This window comes from Pristis pectinata, chromosome 27 (genome assembly GCF_009764475.1).
Source record: "Pristis pectinata isolate sPriPec2 chromosome 27, sPriPec2.1.pri, whole genome shotgun sequence".
Classification (NCBI taxonomy): domain Eukaryota; kingdom Metazoa; phylum Chordata; class Chondrichthyes; order Rhinopristiformes; family Pristidae; genus Pristis; species Pristis pectinata.
Genome location: NC_067431.1, coordinates 17,398,897 through 17,417,872, shown reverse-complemented (window position 1 = coordinate 17,417,872; position 18,976 = coordinate 17,398,897). Strand labels below are relative to the sequence as shown.

Here is an 18,976-nt window from a genome sequence, read left to right as displayed (position 1 = left end):
CCCCCCCCCCCCCCCCAGATTCTGCCACTCACCTACACACTAGGGGTAATTTACATGGGCCAGTTAATCTACCAAACCACATGTCTATGAGGTGTGAACGGGAAACCAGCGTACCCTGAGGAAACCATCCAGTCGCAGGGAGAATGTGCAAAGTGCACACAGCATCTGAAATCAGGACTGAACCTGGGTCACTGGAGCAGTGAGGCAGCAGCTCTGCTAGCTGGGCCGCTGTGCTGCCCCTCTTGTACCAGATGGCTTGGTCAAAGAGCTAGGATTTGGAGAATCCAAAAGGAGGAATGTAGATTATGTCAAGGAATGTAGATCTGGTTGTTCCCTCTGGAGCGGCAGAGGCTGAGGAGAGACCTGATAGAGGTTTATAAGATTACAAAAGGCATGGATAGAATAGACAGTTGGTATCTTTCTCCCAGGATCAAAATGTCTCATACTAGAGGGCATGCATTTAAGGTGAGAAGGGGTAAGTTCACGTGGGGCAAGTTTTTTTTACTCAGAGAGCGGTGGGTGCCTGGAATGTGCTGCCAGGGGTGGTGGTGGAGGCCAATATGATAGAGGCATTTAAGAGGCTCTTAGATAGGCACATGAATATGCAGGGAATGGAGGGATATTGACCTTGTGTAGGTAGAAGGGACTAGTTTAGTTAGGCATTTAATTACTCATTTAATTAATTCGGCACAGCATCGTGGGCCGAAGGGCCTATTCCTGTGCTGCACTGTTCTATGTTCCTTTAGAGTGATGAAGGTTTACGAGGAGAATTCCAGAGCTTTAGGACCACTGCAGTTCACAGCACAACAGTGCATGGTGAAACAGTTAAAAGTGGGGAAATGTAAGAGGCTGGAACTGCAGGGTATTTCAAAGGGCTATAGGGGTGCAGGAACTTGGAGTTGGGGTGGATGAGGCCATGGAAGGACTAATAGACAAGGGGAAAAGTATTAAAATTGAGGATTGGTGAACTGGAAGCCAGTTTAGGCCAGCAAATGCAAAGTGAAGGGGGAAGTCTGGATGTAGCATCTGTGTTTTGGACAATAGTACGAGGGAGGCCAAGCACAAGTGCATTGGAGTTGTCAAACTTGGAGGTAACAAAAGCATGGATGAGAGTTTCAGCAGCAGAGCAGTGGAGATGAGGCTGGGGTTGGGCTTGAAGAGAGCGCAGCTATCTGGTGCCAAATGAAGGCAATCAACAATCTGTTCCAGCTTCAGACAGTTGCTGGGGAGAGGCTTGGAAGAGAGGATGGCACCTGAAGACAATGGCTTTAGTCTTTCATCTATGTAATTGGAGGAAGGTGATAGAGGAGGTGGGGAGGTCAAGTAAGGTAATTCCAGTGCACACGTGCAAACTGACCCCAAGGGGCAGCCTGCAGGTGAGAAATTGGAGGAATTAAGGGTTGATCCTTGGGAAACACAAGACTGTCTGACCAAACTACTGCACTCAGGCAAGTCGAACTGACAGCCCCAGACAATTCAATCCACTGTCCCCAACAGCTCAAACTGTATGCACCTGATCAGTACCCTCCTCAAACCAATTGCCCTCTTCCTTCCTAATCCCCAGTTACCTCAAACTCATGGCTATCAGGAGCTCAAATTGACAACCCTTAGTTCTGGCAGAGTACCATCCTACAGTCCTGATGACAGAATTGAATAGAGCATTAAGCTCTAATTTCCCATAACAGCCCAGTGGTTCTGTGGCCTATGGGTTATGGAAGCTTTGATGTGCCTCCATTACTATGTGTTTAAACTTTGAACAGACGGTTGCTGATCTCAGAAGACAAGGATTCATTTTGCTCTGTGTGTGAGTAACGTGATCCTGTGATGCAGACAGACTCCAGCTTGTGATCTTGTGCTTATTATTTGTGCTTCCCTGGCGGTAGATGGAGCCCCACGGAGCAAGAGGCGTTGTGTTCTGGAACGCAAGCAGCCGTACAGCGGGGATGAGTGGTACTCGGGACCAGACAGTGAGGACGAGGATAAACCTGGAGTGGCTACTCACAGTGAGTAACACAAGGATCGGTATCAGCAAATTCCTCATGAAAACCAGTAATAATGAGTGTTCGTTAACAAATCACTAAAATCTTACACGAATGCCTCTCTAATATTTAATTGAATTATAGTCCATATTTATCTCTATTCTGCTTACCTTCCTTTCTCCCTACCTAGAAATAAATCTATCAGTCTCAATTTTGATATTTTCAAATGTTTGCCACCCCAAACAGCTTTCTGGGAGAGAATGTTTCCAGTAGCCTTTGTATGAGAAGTGCTTTGTGGCAAAAGTCCTGAATGGCTTAGCTTTAATCTTAAGGATGCATTCCACCAGAAGAAGTAGTTTCTGTACCGTGGGGAGGTATTAGTGTTATCAGCAGACTTGGGACACGTCACTGCTTCTTCATCCCTGTCCTGCAAAGGTTTGCTGAACCCCAGTCTGCAGCACCATCTGGTGGCCACTGGCAGAATCAGGATGAATCCTGAAGCAAGCAGTGATATCCCCTATTATCTTCCGCAACCCCCCCCCCCCCCCGCCGCCAATTCTACTCCCTGCCTTCCTCCCTCTCTGATGCCCCCCTCTGCTTCCCTCCCCCTCTGATCACTCCCTCTCTGCTCCACATGCTCTCCTCCCCCTCTGATTCTCCGGTCCCTGCCTGGCCTCCACCCCCTCGGCTTCCCTTCCTCCCTGTTTTCCACCCAGCCTCACCCCCTGAGGTACTTTCCCCACCCACCACTCTTCTGTTTTCCTCAGCCATTCTGTGTGCCCTGCAGTGGTTCTGAGGGACAAGGTTGTGACAGAGTCCAGTGGGTGGGGAGGATACCATGGACCCTGCGGGAAGGAACACCCGGGAAGAATGACAAACTTGGGATTGACTGTCTTGTGTTTATTTTGTGCAGATTGTACTGTGGTGGAGTCTGCCCTCTCGGGGGCGGTTCAACCCTCTCCCAGTTCGAATCCCCTCCCGACAGTCAGCGACAGTGCCCCTCCCAGCGTTCCTCACAACCCAGCAGGCGGGCCCTGCCTGCGATCGGACAGTGGCAATCCCAGGAACCCCAGCAAACCACCTTCGCAGTTTGTTTACGTCTTCACAACTAACCTGGCCAACATGTGAGTGTGCGGAATTGATGCAGCAAAATGCTGGAAAGTTCTGGGAGCTCAAGCAGCATCTACGGAGCTGGGTTTGAGGTTGACGGCAATGAAATTACTTAGTTCTTTATACGCAACTCCAGGAGCCAGGGAGAGGAGAAGTGTAGGACGGACAGCGAAGGACTGGAGCGAGTAAATCAAAGATATTGTAGAGCAAACGTGGGTTGTTCCAGAACAAGTGAACAACCTAACAGATGGGTGAAGAGGGGTTGTAACCTAAACTGAGGGGAAAGAAAGGTCTAAGCAATAGAAGGCTCACAAGGAATGGGAGAACGCGCAGGCCCCAGGTGTGGACCACCCCATCAGGCATGGACTAAGAATCCCCACACCAGCACCACTCCACATTATCACCGCACCCACTGGTTCCAGTGGAGCTGTCTTTGGCTTTGTATTTGCTGAACAATATTCACTCCAAAGATCTGGGAAAGCAGGAATGCAGAGGGAGGAAGGGCGATGTAAGTGTTGGGATGGAAGGCTCAGCGCAGGGTGAGGGGATGGTCCAAAGGAATTGAGAGTGTAGGATTAGCGAGGGTGAAGGAGGATTCAGTGAGGGTAGAGAAAGTGGAGGTTGGGAAGGTGGGGGTCAGTGAGAATTGGGAGTGAGGAGGTGGAAGTTGCATTGAATGTCCCAGCTGCATTGATATTCTTTATTGGATGGCAGGGCTGCGGAGGCCGTAATCCAGGGCCGGTCAGACTCAATCGTTGCCTATCACACGCACAATGTGCCTCGCACGAAACTGGAGCAAGTATACGATCCGAAGGTAAGTGACAATCCAACGGCAACTTAACTTTACACAGCGGTTTAAACTTTTCATGTCATCCTTCAGAGTTTAAACATTCATAATCGTTCAAGTCGCCACTGAGCACTGGCACAGCAAGATTCCATTTAGCCCTCCCTCCATTTAATCAGATGGTGGAGGGCGGAGGTGGGTTTCATGGATGGTGGGGGGGGGGGGGCGGGGGTGGTGGTGGTGGTCTCCGCTTTCCTGCATTTCCCTTGATGCTTCCACCTAACAAAAGTCTCAGGTCTTGAAGTGTTCATCTGGCCTTGACATCCCCTGCAAGTGAAAGCTCCAGCTCTCCACTACGTGAAAATACGTCCTGATTTCAAGGATAGAGGGTTGAGCTAAAGCCAGGTGAACGAAGTGGGTGTTGAGGAGGATCAAAGGCCGACTGTGGATGGATGGATCGCGTAAGTGGTCCCCACATGATGGGGCTTCTCTGGCTGACAGTGGTGAGGTGAAGCGATAGGAAATACACAGTTGATCAGTGTTGGCAGAACACACCCACACAAAGGTAGCGGCAGAGACGAGGTGAGGCAAGGGCACAGAGATGTTTGAAAATAAGGGTGAGGATTTTTAAACTTTTTTTCCCATGCGGGAGTTAACGTCTCATCAAGTATTGAATGTATTCCTGAACAGGACTTGTTGCAAGGCAGCGGAGTTTGGGTTGAGCAGAAGCTTACAGAAAATAGATGTGAGGGGAATGTTGAAATCATTAGCCCAGAAATAACAAAGAATAGATGAAGCCTTTGTCAGGAAAAAGACTGCTTCAGGGCTGAGGACAGGTGATGTAGCAGTGCTGGGGATACATCATCTTAGTGATTAACAGGATTATGCATTTGGAAGCTAAGAGTTCATTACCAATAGTCTGGTTTAGAGTCTTGTAACAAACAGGGGTGGTCCAGACTCTGATGATGGCTGGGGATGGCGATAGAGCCATTGGTCAGGGAACAAGAGTTTATGGCAGATGCTAAAGGCAATGGTGTTCCCAATAATGAGCTGCAAGTTGTGCTTTATCCAGAACAAGATGTTGGAAAAGCAATATTAAAATACCAAAACGTGACCTGAAGGGGTAGAATTGGCGGTTGTCAGCATATAGGTACAATCTGGCCCGATCCGAGTGATGCCAAGATCCTTGGCAAACTTCAGCAATGATTGTGCAAGGACTGAAAGAACAACTGGATAGATAGGAGTGGGACGATAAAGGGTAAACAACAAAGTGATGCAGGAGGAGGAGGAGGAGGAGGATGGCATGATTAGTCACAGTGCAGGCTGTGGAGGGTGAGGTGGAAGTCGCCATCACAGGGAATGTTATTGTAGTTAGGGACATTTTGGTCTGACTTTGGAGAGAGGAATGTTTAGGGATTAGACAATAGTTTGGAAGATTCAGAAGTTTGGGTAATTTACTTGAACACGAATTGGTTCTATGTAGGAATTGATTGGCAAACTTTTGTTGTATGGAGGAGCTTTCATTAATAAACATCAGGGACTAGCCGCAGAGTTTGTACCTCTGTTTGGAAATGGTTAGCTGGGGAAGGGGAAGTTCTCAGTCACACCCTTGAAGCCAAAGTTAGCCCTGCATACCCCAAGGCTACCAACACCTAACATTTTAAATTATTTTTAAACCGCTCCAAATACACTTGCACACCAGTCTTGTCTCTTTAAGATTGGTAAAATCAATTTGGAGAATCAGAATTCAGTGTCAGATTCTTAGGACACACATGCAGTGGATTAGTATTGTTGCCCAAGCAGGGGTTTCAGTGACTTTTTGGCAAAGAAGCATCACTCCTTTGAGGAATTGTGCATGTTTGCATACAAGTGCAGTTGAGTTTGAGCCCAACAAAATGGATTAGAAAGAAATTTGGTTGTAAGGGGTAAGGATTCAGCCTCTTCTTCCTCATCCAGGGCCCCACTTGCTGTATGTTTGTATGGGGGATGTTAGTGAAATGAAGCTGAGACCCATACTGGCATAGTTACTTACCTACCGCTGGTGTGTGTGGGTTTGACTGGAGCAGGGAGTAACGTCTTTCCTTCCTCTCACCGACAGGCTTCCCATGCCGCCCAGAAAAGGATCCGGACTTCAAGAGCAGCTGTACCGCACACCCCTCCAGCCTCGCACACCCCAGCCACAATCCCAGCAACAGGGCCAACCGGCTTACAGCCCCCCAGCTCGCTGCCTCATGAAGGGGAGCCGGACCCGAAGCCTTGCACTCGGACATGGGTTTCCAATCGATGGAGAGGCAATGGCGGAGCTGGGAACCAGCCAGGGAACGCTCACCCCAATGTCAGCAACACAGCCGCCAATCCGCTCCAAGGGGGTTCCAGTTGATCCAGCCAATGGAGGAAGTGGGGAGGCCAACAATCCAAATGGTGAATGGATCGTTGTCATGAACCTGCACGGCAACACTGGAAGGCTTGTCCAAGGAGCACTAGAGCACAGAGAACGTTCGTTGCAGACCCTAAGGGGACATTGAGAGGCTCTTATTGCGCAGCAGTGAGAGTGAATTTCCTATGAAAGGACAACTGCGGCCCTAATGGGCAAGGAGATGGGCAACAGGTCATGAAGAAGCCAGAAGAACCTTTACAGTCCATGATTTCCCAAGCACAGACTTTGGGCGGAGTTGAAGGACCGAATATGGAGCAAGAGACTATGCATCATCAGGAGGTAATGCAACATGACCCAATGGGACAGCAGGTCACCATGATGATGAATCCAGTCAACCAAGAGAATCTGACTCCAGAACAGGTGGCCTGGAGGAAGCTTCAGGAGGACTTCTACGAAGAGAAAAGGAGGAAACAGGAGCAAGCTGTGGTTCAACAAAGAACAATGCAAGAAATGATGAATGCAGCGGCCAATGGGGGGTATGATGGTACGAGGGCCTCCCCCTCCCTACCACAGCAAAGCCGGGACCAATGGCCATCGGGTATGGGGAACCGTTCACAGGCCCCATGGACGTTCCTTGATTCTATGCAACCCCGAGGAACTGCCCCTTTCTCAGGGCCCGGCGCTTCCCCAATAGCCAGATGCAGAGGGTTAGTGGATATGGAGGAATGCAGAACATACCGATGGAGGCTTTGGGGGGCCATGAATCCAATGCAGGACGGACTGTGCGGCCTGGAATGGCCTGGCCAGATGACATGCCACCGATGGGAGGCGGAGGGAATTTCCTCAAGGAGGCATGCCGTATCATCCCGGCCAGGGTGATCCTGAAAGTTCATGAACCCAAGGGCCAGGGAAGAGTTGTTGCGGCAAACAGCTGATGGAAAAGAGATCTATGGGTATGCAGCGCCCACTGAATCTGAACAATGCCAACAGCATTGGTGGCATGAACCAAGGAATGGAGATGGAGCGAATGATGCAGGCACAGAGACAGATGGAGCCAGGGGCTATCTCTGGGATGTTTCCTGGCCAGTTGCCTGGAGATAATGTGAGTGGAAATCCAATGGGATTGGACTTTGTTGGGTCGAGGGGAATGTTGAGCCCTCCCCTGGGGCAGGCAGGACCTGTGCGTGATATGGACGCATCGATGGGTCCTGGTAATGTCAATATGAACATGAATGTAAATATGAACATGAACATGAATCTCAATGTCCAGATGACACCTCAGCAACAGATGATGATGTCACAGAAAATGAGGGCACAGGAAATGATGTCACATCAGGTTTTGACTCCAGAAGAGATGGCAAGAGTCAGAGCACAAAACGGCAGTGGGATGATGGGTGACCCTCAGAAAATGTTGATGCAGTCGCAATTCCCAAATCATGGACAACAGGGTTTTCCTGGTGGTCAAGGGCAGTATTCCAATATGTCTCAGGAAGTCAATAGCATGGGGAATCCTGGGGAGATGTTTAGTCCTGAACAAGGCCCCATGCCTGTAAGTAGCATGAGCAACACAGCCAGACTGAGCCACATGCAAATGACCCCAACTTCAAATCAATCCAGCAACCACGGTAACGTGGGTGCAATGCTTCCAGCGTCCCAAAGGGGACTAGGCCGAAGACCCTCTGACCTCACGATCAACATAAATCAGATGAATTCTCCCAACATGGGTCACCTAAAGTCACCAACCATCAGCCAAGTTCACTCTCCTCTGGTCAGTTCTCCGTCTGCCAATCTCAAGTCTCCCAGACGCCGTCTCAGCTGGCAACTTGACGTCCACTAATGCCTCGGGTCCAATCAAGTCTCCCAGGTCATGAGCTCATCACTTCCTGTACGCTCTCCAGCAAGCTCTCCCAGTCGGCTAAAGTCACCGTCGATGTCTGTCGCCTCACCTGGATGGACCTCATCACCCAAGACCACCCTTCCAAGTCCTGTGATCAGTCAGGGGAAACAGCCAATGAGCTTGAACTCTTCTGCCCCATTGGGAAACATTGAACAAGGTGAGAAAGGAGGTTGAATCTGTGCACTAATCACTGAGTAGCCCACCCGATCCAGCAATCAAACCTCAAAGTATTACATATTTTTGCCAGATTATTTTCTTTATGTTCCCATTGGAATCCCCCAACCCACTTCGGACACCAGGAGCAGCAGAGAGACGCAGCTAGTAGTAGAGCTGCTGCCTCACAGTTCCGGTGACCCAGCTTCAATCCTGATCTCCATTGCTGTCTATGTGGAGTTTGCACGTTCTCCCTGTGACCACATGGACTTCCTCTTCCCACATCCCAAAGACATGCAGTTTAGCAGGTTAACTGCTCACTGTCAATTGTTCCTGCTATTTGGGTGGGAGGTGTTGATGGGAGGAGTAAAACAGGATTAGTGTAAATGGTTGTTTGATGGTCAGCATGGACGATGGGTTGAAGGGCCTGTTTCTGTCCTGTGTGACTCTATGACCAGGCACCATGGGATGGCAGCCAGGGGCAGGTTGGGGGCAACACATTACGTCACAGCCGGCCCTGTGCCCTGGATGTCGTTGCATTGGAATAGTGTTGCAACTTGACTGATTTTTGCTCAACACAACACCACTCCCCAACCCCACACCGACCTGCTCCCTCCAACCCCGTTATCCATCATCTATTCATGTCCTTTGTTTTTTTTAGGTGTGTTTGTATCTTAATGCAAAAAAATCAAGAATTTACAGTTCATTGACAGACTACTCAACTGTTCCTTCATTTCTCTTCATCTTACCTTATCATTGCATCTTCCACTTCCTCTTCATGTGTTTATAACTTAACTGATCTCTGTGTGTCAGTTACTCATGAATGTGCATGTGTACTTCCCTCATCTCTCTGGTCAAAGAAGTTTCTCTTATTAAATTTATTAATGACCATCTCATGTTCATTGGTCCTGGTTTAAGAAGAAGCCATTTTATCTGTTACTACATTATCAAGTCTGTTTACAGACACCAGTTTGCTGTTTAACATTTGTCCAATTAAGGGTGGAGATGTGCCACTCAACTATTGGGGCCAAGACTCCACTGCTTCTGCCTCCTGAGAATCACAAGTTGTTTCCAGCCCTTCCCACTGGAGGGTGCCATTTCCTGTGTCCTGGCCGATGGTTCGCTCTGCAGTCTTGGTGCTGGTGTTCTGGTCGTTGGACTTTAGCTCAGTACCGCAGTTATCTTTTCATAATCTTCTGCTTATTCAGTCCGTGGATTTGTTCTGATTCTTCTAAAGTCAGGTCCCGTGCCAATTCCTTCAACTTTACAGGGGTAGGAGGGTTCTTGGACAGACATCAGGTGCCTGAAGGAATCAGTCCCTGGAACTGAGATGGTTAAAGGGCAAAGCATCACATTACAGCTGGAGGTCACAGACCAGTTGCAGGGCATTCTAAAGTGGGAAGCTAATAGCCAGATGTCTTGGTCCCCACTGGTACCAATGACAAAGATAAAAAGAGGATGAGCTCCTTCAATAAGACTTCAGGGAGCTCATGGAGATTAAAGAGTAGGACCACTGGATTACATTTATTCATGAGGATAGGATAGGCTAGGTGAATGTTTGTCTTGAGGAATGGAGTAGGAGACAGATTTCTGGATCACAAGGACTGTTGATGGGGAAGGTGGGATCTGTACAAGCCGGACAGATTGCATCTGAACCAGAACAGGTCCAACATCTTGCAGGAAAGTTCACTAGTGTTGCTGGGAAGGGTTTAAACTAATTAGGCAGGGGAATGGGACACAGAGCTGATGTACAGTTGGAGGGGAGGTGCAGTCAAATGTGCATTTAATCAAAGGTTTGCGAGTCTAACGTCAGTGGTTGGGAAGTTATTGAAAAAAATTCGGAGGGACAGGATTAATCTACACTTGGAAAGGCAGAGATTAATCAAAGGTAGTCACCATGCGTTTGTTAGGGGGTGATCCCGCCTTACAAATTTGATTGAATTTTTCAGCGGGAACAAAATGTGTTGATGAAATCTATGTGAACTTCAGTAAGGCATTTGACAAGGACTCGCGTGGGAAAGTGGTTCAGAAGACTAGAGTCCATGTGCATTGGCATATTGGACCCAAAATTGGTTTGATAATTGGAGGCAGGGTGTGATGGTGGTCACAGAGAATGTGCAAACTCCACACAGACTGCACCAGGGGTCAGGATTGAACCTGGGTCACTGGAGCTGAGAGGCAACAGCTCCACTGTGTAGTGGGAGTAGTGTAGGCAAGGATCTGCAGTGTGTTTCGTAGATGGTACACACTGCAGCCACTATGCATCAGTGATGGAGGGAATTGGTAGTTTGGCAGTCAAGCTATCTACTTTGTTCTGGCTCCTTGAGAGTTGTTGATGCAGCACTCAGCAAGAAAGCGGAGAGTATTCCCTCACACTGTTGACTTGAGATTCGTAGATGGTGGTAAGGTCTTGGGATGACAGGAGATGAGTCATTCACCACAGGATACCCAGCCTTGGTCCAATGCCGCCTAGAGGTCATGGGCAATCACTCTCACCTCGCCTCTAGAATTCAGCTCTTTGGTCCCGGTTTGGGTCTGAAAGTCTGGAGCCAGGTGGTCCCAGGGGAACCCGAACTGAGCACTGGTGAGTAGGTGCCACTTGATGGTAGTGACGACTACAGCTTCCATCACTTTGTTGATGACTGAGAGCTGTAAGATCAATCCCCTCCCCCTTATCCACACCATCTCTTCCCATCTCCACACCCCACAGCATCCTTGATGCTAAACATGCAGGTGCTGTGCAGTTAAGATCATTTATTTCATATTAGAACCGGGAACATGTGCCATAACCTCAGAGAGAATTCAGATGCTAGGTGTGAACTGTGTTGTTGGTGTTTATTCTCAGCTATGTTATTTCACTGATCTGAGGAAGGGTGGAGTATTTTGTTTCATGAAGTTGCCAGGTTCAGAACTTGTTGTTATCTCTTTCTCGCTTGAAAGCCCAAGGCCAGTCACACACAGTTAAACCTAACCCAGACCCACCCTGGGTAGCGCAGTTCTCACTTCTTCCAACAGCCTTAACAAACTTGCAGACTGAAATAAAACTATTCAGGGTCTTCACAAATGGCCCAGGTTCCAAGGTGAGGCAGTTTCCTATCAAACAGTACCTCAGTGGGAGACGGTGCCCATGGAACTGTACCTTTTCAACGCCAGTAATGGTGGAACTGTATCCCAGTGAGAGTCAGTTCCTATGAAACTGTGCTAGTTCATATTAATTCCTGAGAAACAGTGCCACATTGAAAGGGAGACTCTGGGAAACTGTACCCCAGTCAGTCCCTGGAAATAGTACCCCAGTGAAAATCAGTGCGTATGAGACTGCACTCTAGAGAAAGCCATTCCCTGTGAAACTGTGCATCTGTAAGAGTCTGTTCCTTTGAAACTATAACTGCAAAATTCTCTCCATGTGAAACTGTGTGCAAAGGAGAGTCATTCCTTGTGAAACTGAGAGACAGACCCATGGGAATGCGTTGACACTGTGTCCCAGTGAGAGTGAGTTTCTGTCAAACTATTTCCCAGTGGAGTCATGTTTTGTCAAACTGTTCCCCAGGAAGTGTCAGTGCACATAGTTGTATGTTTGGAGAATCAATTGCTGAGAAACTGTTACCATCAAGAGTGCCAGTTTCTGTGAAATTGTGTCTCAGTACAAGTAGGTTCTTGCAAAACTGAATCTCAGTGTGATTATGTGTCTGTGGAACTGTTTTCCCCGTGATATTCGGTGCTTGTGGGACTGTACCCCCGGTGACGGTCGGTGCCCATGGGGCTGTTCCCCAGTGACAGTAACATAGAGTTACATTTCCTATGTAACTCTTCTGGGTGTCAAGGTGGACCGGGTAAAGGAAAAGGCGCCCAGCAGGATCCATTGCATCTCCTTTCACACAGCATTTCTTGATGCTCAGCCTGTCAGGCTGGTTTCAGTGGGATCATCTTTGAATAGTGCACTGGAGTCAGTCAGATTGGAGCATTACTGAGATTCATTTTGCCTTCTCTCCATCCCAAACAGGTCCTATTGTCTCCGCCTCTCGCTCCGGCCCCGGTCCCGGCCCTGGCTTACCTTATAACTCACCGGATTCAACACCTTCCCAGAATCCCCTCTCGCTCATGATGTCGCAGATGTCCAAGTACGCCATGCCAAGCTCCACCCCGCTGTATCATGACGCGATTAAGACCATTGCCACCTCTGATGATGAGCTGGCCCCAGAGCGGTCAATGACAATGATCCAGCCCACAAGTGTTTCTGGTAAGTGAGGCCACAGTCGAGAGAGAACTTGTGTTTCTAAAGCACTTCCCATGCACATCTTGGCCAATAAAGTACTACTTGAAGTTGATGGACAAAATGTGCGAGCCAATTGGGGCATAAACGGGAATATGATATATAACTAAATAATCTTTCACAGTGAAGTTGATTCAGGGATAAATATTGGCCTCAACATCGAAGCAGTCTTCCCAGCACTACTTTCTTGGCACAGTAAGTTTGTTTATTCTCTTTCAGCTGCTAGGGGCCTAAGCAACAGAATTCCCTCCTTCAGTCTAGCTGCCTTGTTGCTGTTCTCCCCCTTCAAAGATGCTGCAGAAAGCCTCGTTCTTTGGTTAAGGATCTGGTCACCTGTCCTAATATCTTGTTTGATTTGGTTTGTGTTCCTGCAAATTATTATGAGTTAAATGGTATTGGTTTATTATTGCCACTTGTACCGAGGTACAGTGAAAATCTTGTCTTACAAACCGATTGTACAGGTCAATTCATTACACAGTGCAGTTACATTGAGTTAGTACAGAGTGCATTGATGTGGTACAGGTAAAAACAATAACAGTACAGAGTAAAGTGTCACAGCTACAGAGAAAGTGCAGTGCAATAAGGTGCGAGGTCACAACAAGGTAGATCGTGAGGTCGTAGTCCATCTCATTGTATAAGGGAACTGTTCAATAGTCTTATCACAGTGGGGTAGAAGCTTTTCTTAAGTCTAGTGATACGTGCCTTCAGGCTCTTGTATCTTCTACCCATGGAAGAGGAGAGAAGAGAGAATGTCCCGGGTGGGTGGGGTCTTTGATTACGCTGGCTGCTTCACCAAGACAGTGAGAGGTAAAGACAGAGTCCAAGGAGAGGAGGCTGGTGTCCGTAATGCGCTGGGCTGTGTCCACAACCCTCTGCAGTTTCTTGCGGTCCTGGGCAGAGCAATTGCCTTACTAAGCCATGATACATCCGGATAGGATGCTTTCCATGTTGCATCTGTAAAAGTTGGTGAGAGTCAGAGGGGACAAACCAAATTTCTTTAGCCTCTTGAGGAAGTAGATGGAAGTTATAACTGGGATTGCTGGGTGACTTTAGTAACATCTTCTTCAATTCCTTTGCAGGAATGAGTGGGAGCCAGAATCCACAGCCACATATGGTGTCACAGAGTGTGGTGGGGCCAGGATCTGCCAACAGCCCCCTGGCGATGAGCATGGTGGGGCAGCCCTTGTCCCATGAGCCCCCAGCCTCCATGATGCCATCTCCCAGCATGATGGGACCCAACATCCCAATGCACGAGGGGCATGGCCCTGGAATGACTGTGCAAAGCCCCATGATGGTGCACCCTTCCCAGGACTCGCTGGGGCAAGCCTGTGGTCCGTTAACCGGCAGTGGTTCCCAGATGCTACCTCAGAACCCCATGGTCCTCCAGCGAATGCAGCATCAACCCCACAATCCTCTGCAATCCCCAGGCTCCGGGATGCAGCAGGTGTACCCTCCAGGGATGGCCATGTCCCACGACGAGGGTGTTGCACCCCACGGGGTCCCAACTGGACCGGCCCCTGCTCAACAACAGCAACAACAACCTCCTCCTCCCCCTCCACCTCCACACCTGATGACCAAGAACGTGTCGAGTCGAGCTGGAGGCGAAGGCTACCAGCTCTCGGGAGTGGCTTCGGTCCTCAACGACCCGGAACTTCAGGACGTCATCCGCCCCTCGGCAAGTGGGATTCCGGAGTTCAATCTGTCACGCATCATTCCTTCAGAGAGACCCAGCAGCACCCTGCAGTATTTCCCCAAAGGAGAGTCCCAAGCGTCAAAAGCCCCGTCTTCCAACCCTCACCTCATGAACCTTCAGAGCATGATGCTGGAGCAGGCTCCTCCCAGCAGACCCAACCTTCCAGGACAACAGCAGCAACAGCAGCAGCAGCAACAACAGGTGGTGCAGAGGGGCCTGAGCATGCACATTTTCCACCCGGGGCAGGTGCCAGGTCCCATGATGGCAAGGACAGGCATGCCGGGCCAGCATGGCGTGATGAGCAACAGCCTGCACCAGGTTCTCATGTCTCCGCAGCAGAGCTTGATGGCCCAACAGAACATGATGCTACAAGCCAAGCAGAGGAGCCTCTCGCTGTCGGGGGAGATGTACGGACAGGGAGGTCACATGCTGCCTCCGCAGGTGGGCGTGCTGGGTACGCCGCCCCACCAAAGCATGATGTTCCCTCAGCAGTTGAGACAGAGGAGCATGTCCTTAGATGCACCCATCACCTTTGTCCCAGGACCAGGGAACGCTGCCAACATGCCCTTTTAGCTCCTCTCATCGACTTTTCGTACAATTAGGATTTATGCAAGTCATGAAGCAACAGTGGTGGGAAAATAAAAATAATTTTATTACGAAAAGTGAGGCCCGAAACTGAGGAGACGAAGAGTTTATACCAAGACGGGGCTGGGAAGTGGGGTGGGGGGAGGTGTGGGAGTCAAAGATTATTTTTTAACAGAGTGAGCTCGGCCGGAAGACTTCCAGACATTTGCGTTTTCGATTTTAAATTTTTTATTTTTTCTCTCTGTCTCTCTTTCTCTCTCTCGTTTGGTTTCCTCACCCGCTGTTGTGCAAAGGGATTTTATTATCGCTGTAAATATTCTGCCTCGGTCTGTGATTTGTTTTTACGGTTCCTGTAACTCTGTGTTTTCGCTAGAGAACCATCTAGAACTGTGACAGGGAAATTCCAGGAAGGATCTCTCTCCCAAAAGAGAACTTTGCTGCCCATCAGGTTTCTGAGATTTTCGTCCTGAGGTCAACAGTGGGGTCAAAGTTCTCAGCCCCTGCCATCACTGCCCCGCTCCCACCCCATGCCTACCGGTTCCCCTGGATCCCTGCAGGTTCCATCAGGTGTGGCCTCATTAGGAGCAATGTCCAGTAAGCCATTGGGGGTGTTTGGTGTTGAACACAAAACCGTTATCCTACTCAGAGCCTGAAATCTGGGTGCAGTGTGGTCTCAGAAATAACAGGGAGAGGAGTGGGAGGGAAACCTGTGAAACAGGTCTAGCCCTCCCTGACAGCTGGTCTATCTGAGACTGAGAATGTGCCATTCATACTCATTTTGTGTTTCAGTATGGGGAAATGGTGGGGAGGAGAGGACAGGAATTAAAAATAGCCCCAGAGCTGAGGAACTATATCATGTCTCAATGGGTTTGGTTCAATCAATGTTTCTGTGTTCTGCCCCAGATGCAGGATACACACGGTGGGTACTGGGGTCCAAGGGGCCGTGTGTGTAGTTTAAGTTGGGAGAAGGTTCACCTGTTAGGAAGGCCTCAGGAGTGGGTGAAACGTGTACGTCACCTACTCCGGTATTGTTTCCCGGAGACCTCTGTGGAGGGCAAACCAGCTGGGGTGAAACCAGAGCTCAATCCTGGAACTTCCTGAAGGGAGTACGTTGGGTTAAATTCCCCTGCCTCACCCAAAAAATAGCATCTGAAGAACCTTGACGGCAAATGATTCAACCAGTCTGTAGTAGGGAAAAGTCTGTTGTTCCGTGAAGTGGTTGGCAGTGCTTCAGGAGTCGTTCCGTGAGCTCTGAAGGTTATTGATGCTCTGAGTAACCTGGGGTTACTGGACTGACATTTGCTTTTGTGACCGGGATAGGAGGACCTGAGGAATTATCACGCCCACCTGCAGGCACACTTGGGTGGGTGGGAAGGAGAGCAAGTGGGTGAAGATCGACCCACTGATATGGAGGTTTAACAGCAGAGATGAATGGAATCATTGGATACTAACCCAAAACATAGCACAAATCCTGAAGTATCCTCAAATAAAGCACGATGGCTTGTTAATCGCTGTCAGCCAGTAGCCCAGAATTACCAATCAATTGATTGATCAGAGGGGTTGAGGTTTAGTACTCAGCAGCTCACACTGAATACCACCCCTGCTCCCAGATGCAACCAAATCCAGTGACTTAACCCAGTCTGCAACATCTACCCACCAGGCTTGGTTTTTCAGGTGCTCCTTGCAAGGATTTTACGAGCTTTGTCTGAGAACACTCGCTCACAATCTAGTGTATGTGGTGGGAAAAGCAGTTTGCAGGGTTTGGGTTGGGGGTGGTACCTCATGGCAAATCATTCTCTGGAGAAGTGTCCGAGGGAATGGAGTCTCTCGGAGGGAGGGAGAGTTTCGCGAGGAGGGTTTCTTCTGGGGAGGGATTTCTCGGACAGATTTAACTGTCACAGATCTTCATTTGAAACTTTTTTTTTGCACCTTTTGGTCCAGAGGCTGGTTTTGTTTTTGTTTATATAATACAGACATTCATAAAATAAATGAAATTATAAAAAAAAATGATTTTGCGAGGAGGAACATTTTTAATGAGAGTTGAAAACTATGTTTCTGACTGTTTTTGAAATCCCTGGAACCAAATGTTCAAATCAATGCAAGGAAACTCTTGGGCCGATGAGGAAATTCCCAAGGATGACGAGGAAATTCCTGGGAAGCAGCAAGGAAACAATGAGGCACTGAGGTGTTAAATCTTGGTTGGATGTTATATTTCCGGGGACCAACTAAGGAAACTCGAGGGAAGAATGTGTCATTTGGAAAGTGCCTTGGAACCTATCTGGAAGGGCAAGTGGCTGGTGAGGAAATAAAACGTATATAGGAAACGGGGAGGATGAAGCAATGTATTTATTTCCACATTATCCTGACATGCTCTAACTATTCTTTTCCAGGATCGGGAAATTGTAGGACTCCTCACCACTTTCATTCTGCCTTTCTAGATTTGTGGTCATCTAATCAGAGTAATCCCACCTTCTCTTTCAGCTTGTTGGTGCCCTTCTTGAAAAGTCCCTGCCCTCCCAGTTGTGGTAGCCCCAGTCTCATCCAGCATTATCCGTGGCTTTCTTGTTTGTACAAGAATGAATTCATTCCTGTCACTTCTGCTCCTGACTCTCACTGACAATATAACCTACTGCTTTGTACTTTGGATCCATAAGTGTTTGGTTCCATCAAGACCTATAAATGGCTGGGTATTCTTTCCTGGTTTATGTTCTGACTGGGCCAATATTAATGAACGTGAACAGTAGGTGCTCAGAGGATCCCCATAGCTGAAGGAGTGGTTCCATGTGTTCACCTTGGCATCACAAAGTTGTGAGTTCAAGCACAGCATCACTTGACAATCCCGAGGCTAAACCGAAAAAGCACTGCTCTGACATGTCATGGGGGAAGCAATTATTGAAGACATTTTAGCAGGGCACTTGGAAAATGCAGGGTAATCAGGCAAAATTAACATGGTTTTGTGAAAGGGAATCTATGTTTAATACATTTATTGGAGTTCTTTGAAGAAATATTGTGCTGTGGTCAAAGGGGAATCAGTGGATAAAATATACTTAGATCTCCAGAAGGCATTTGATAAGGTGTCGCATCAAAGGTTATTGTGGGAAAATAAAAACACAGTGTAGGAGGTAATACATTAGCTGGCTAGCAGGAAACAGAGTGGGCATAAATGGATCTTTTTCTGGTTGGCAAGAGGTAACAAGTGTTGTGCCACAGGGATCTGGGCTAGAACCTGAACTTTGTACCATTTATATCAGTGGCTTGGATGAAGTCACCAAAGGTATGGCTGCTCAATTTGTTGATGACAAAGGGATTGGAAAATAAGTTGTGAATGAGACATAATGAGGCTACAAAGGGATATAGATAGGGCAAGTGAGTGGGCAAGGGTGTGGCAAATGGAGTAAAATGTAGGAATAAGTGAAATTGCCCATTTTGGTGGGAAACCTTTTTTTTAAAAAAAAGCAAATTACCTGAGTGCTGATAGATTTTAGAGCTCCAAGCAGCAGAGGGATCTGGGTGTTCTAGTGTATAATTTGCAGGAGCCGGTGTGCAAATACCCCTCAAGTAATTAGAAAAGCTAGCAATGTTACGGTTAATAGGAAAGCATGTTTCCACCATGAGCAGAGCTAGAACTAGAGATCACTGCTTAAAAATAATAGGTCGCCCATTTAAGGCAGAGGTGAGGTGAGATTTGTTTCCCTCAGAGGTTTGGGAGACTGGATCTTTCTTCCTCAGAGGATAGAACATAGAACAATTACAGCACAATTCAGGCCCTTCGGCCCACAAAGCTGTGCTGAACATGTCCCTACCCTAGAAATTACTAGGCTTACCCATAGCCCTCTATTTTACTCAGCTCCATGTACCTATCTAACAGTCTTTTGAAAGACTCTATCGTATCAGCCTCCACCACCGTTTCCAGCAGCCCATTCCACGCACTCACCACTCTGAGTAAAAAACTTACCCCTGACATCTCCTCTAAATCTACTCCCCAGCACCTTAAACCTATGTCCTCTTGTGGCCACCAATTCAGCCCTGGGAAAAAGCTTCTGACTCTCTACCCTATCAATACCTCTCATCACCTTATACACCTCAATCAGGTCCCCCCTCATCCTCCGTCCCTCCAAGGAGAAAAGG

At 48.3% G+C, this 18,976-nt stretch overlaps 1 protein-coding gene across 1 annotated transcript in view; it reads left to right on the top strand.

Moving 5' to 3' along the window:
- The window catches only part of bcl9l (bcl9 like), a 111,982-nt gene extending 94,930 nt beyond the window's left edge, over positions 1-17,052 (top strand). The window contains 15 exon segments of the mRNA XM_052039709.1: positions 1,884-2,003; positions 2,893-3,103; positions 3,804-3,903; positions 5,972-6,164; positions 6,214-6,389; positions 6,391-6,453; positions 6,455-6,778; positions 6,780-6,828; positions 6,831-6,928; positions 6,931-7,090; positions 7,093-7,134; positions 7,137-7,177; positions 7,179-8,304; positions 12,301-12,537; positions 13,650-17,052. Coding sequence (XP_051895669.1) covers positions 1,884-2,003; positions 2,893-3,103; positions 3,804-3,903; positions 5,972-6,164; positions 6,214-6,389; positions 6,391-6,453; positions 6,455-6,778; positions 6,780-6,828; positions 6,831-6,928; positions 6,931-7,090; positions 7,093-7,134; positions 7,137-7,177; positions 7,179-8,304; positions 12,301-12,537; positions 13,650-14,836 — 4,127 coding nt within the window. The 3' untranslated portion in view covers positions 14,837-17,052.
- The last annotated feature ends 1,924 nt before the right edge of the window (positions 17,053-18,976 follow it).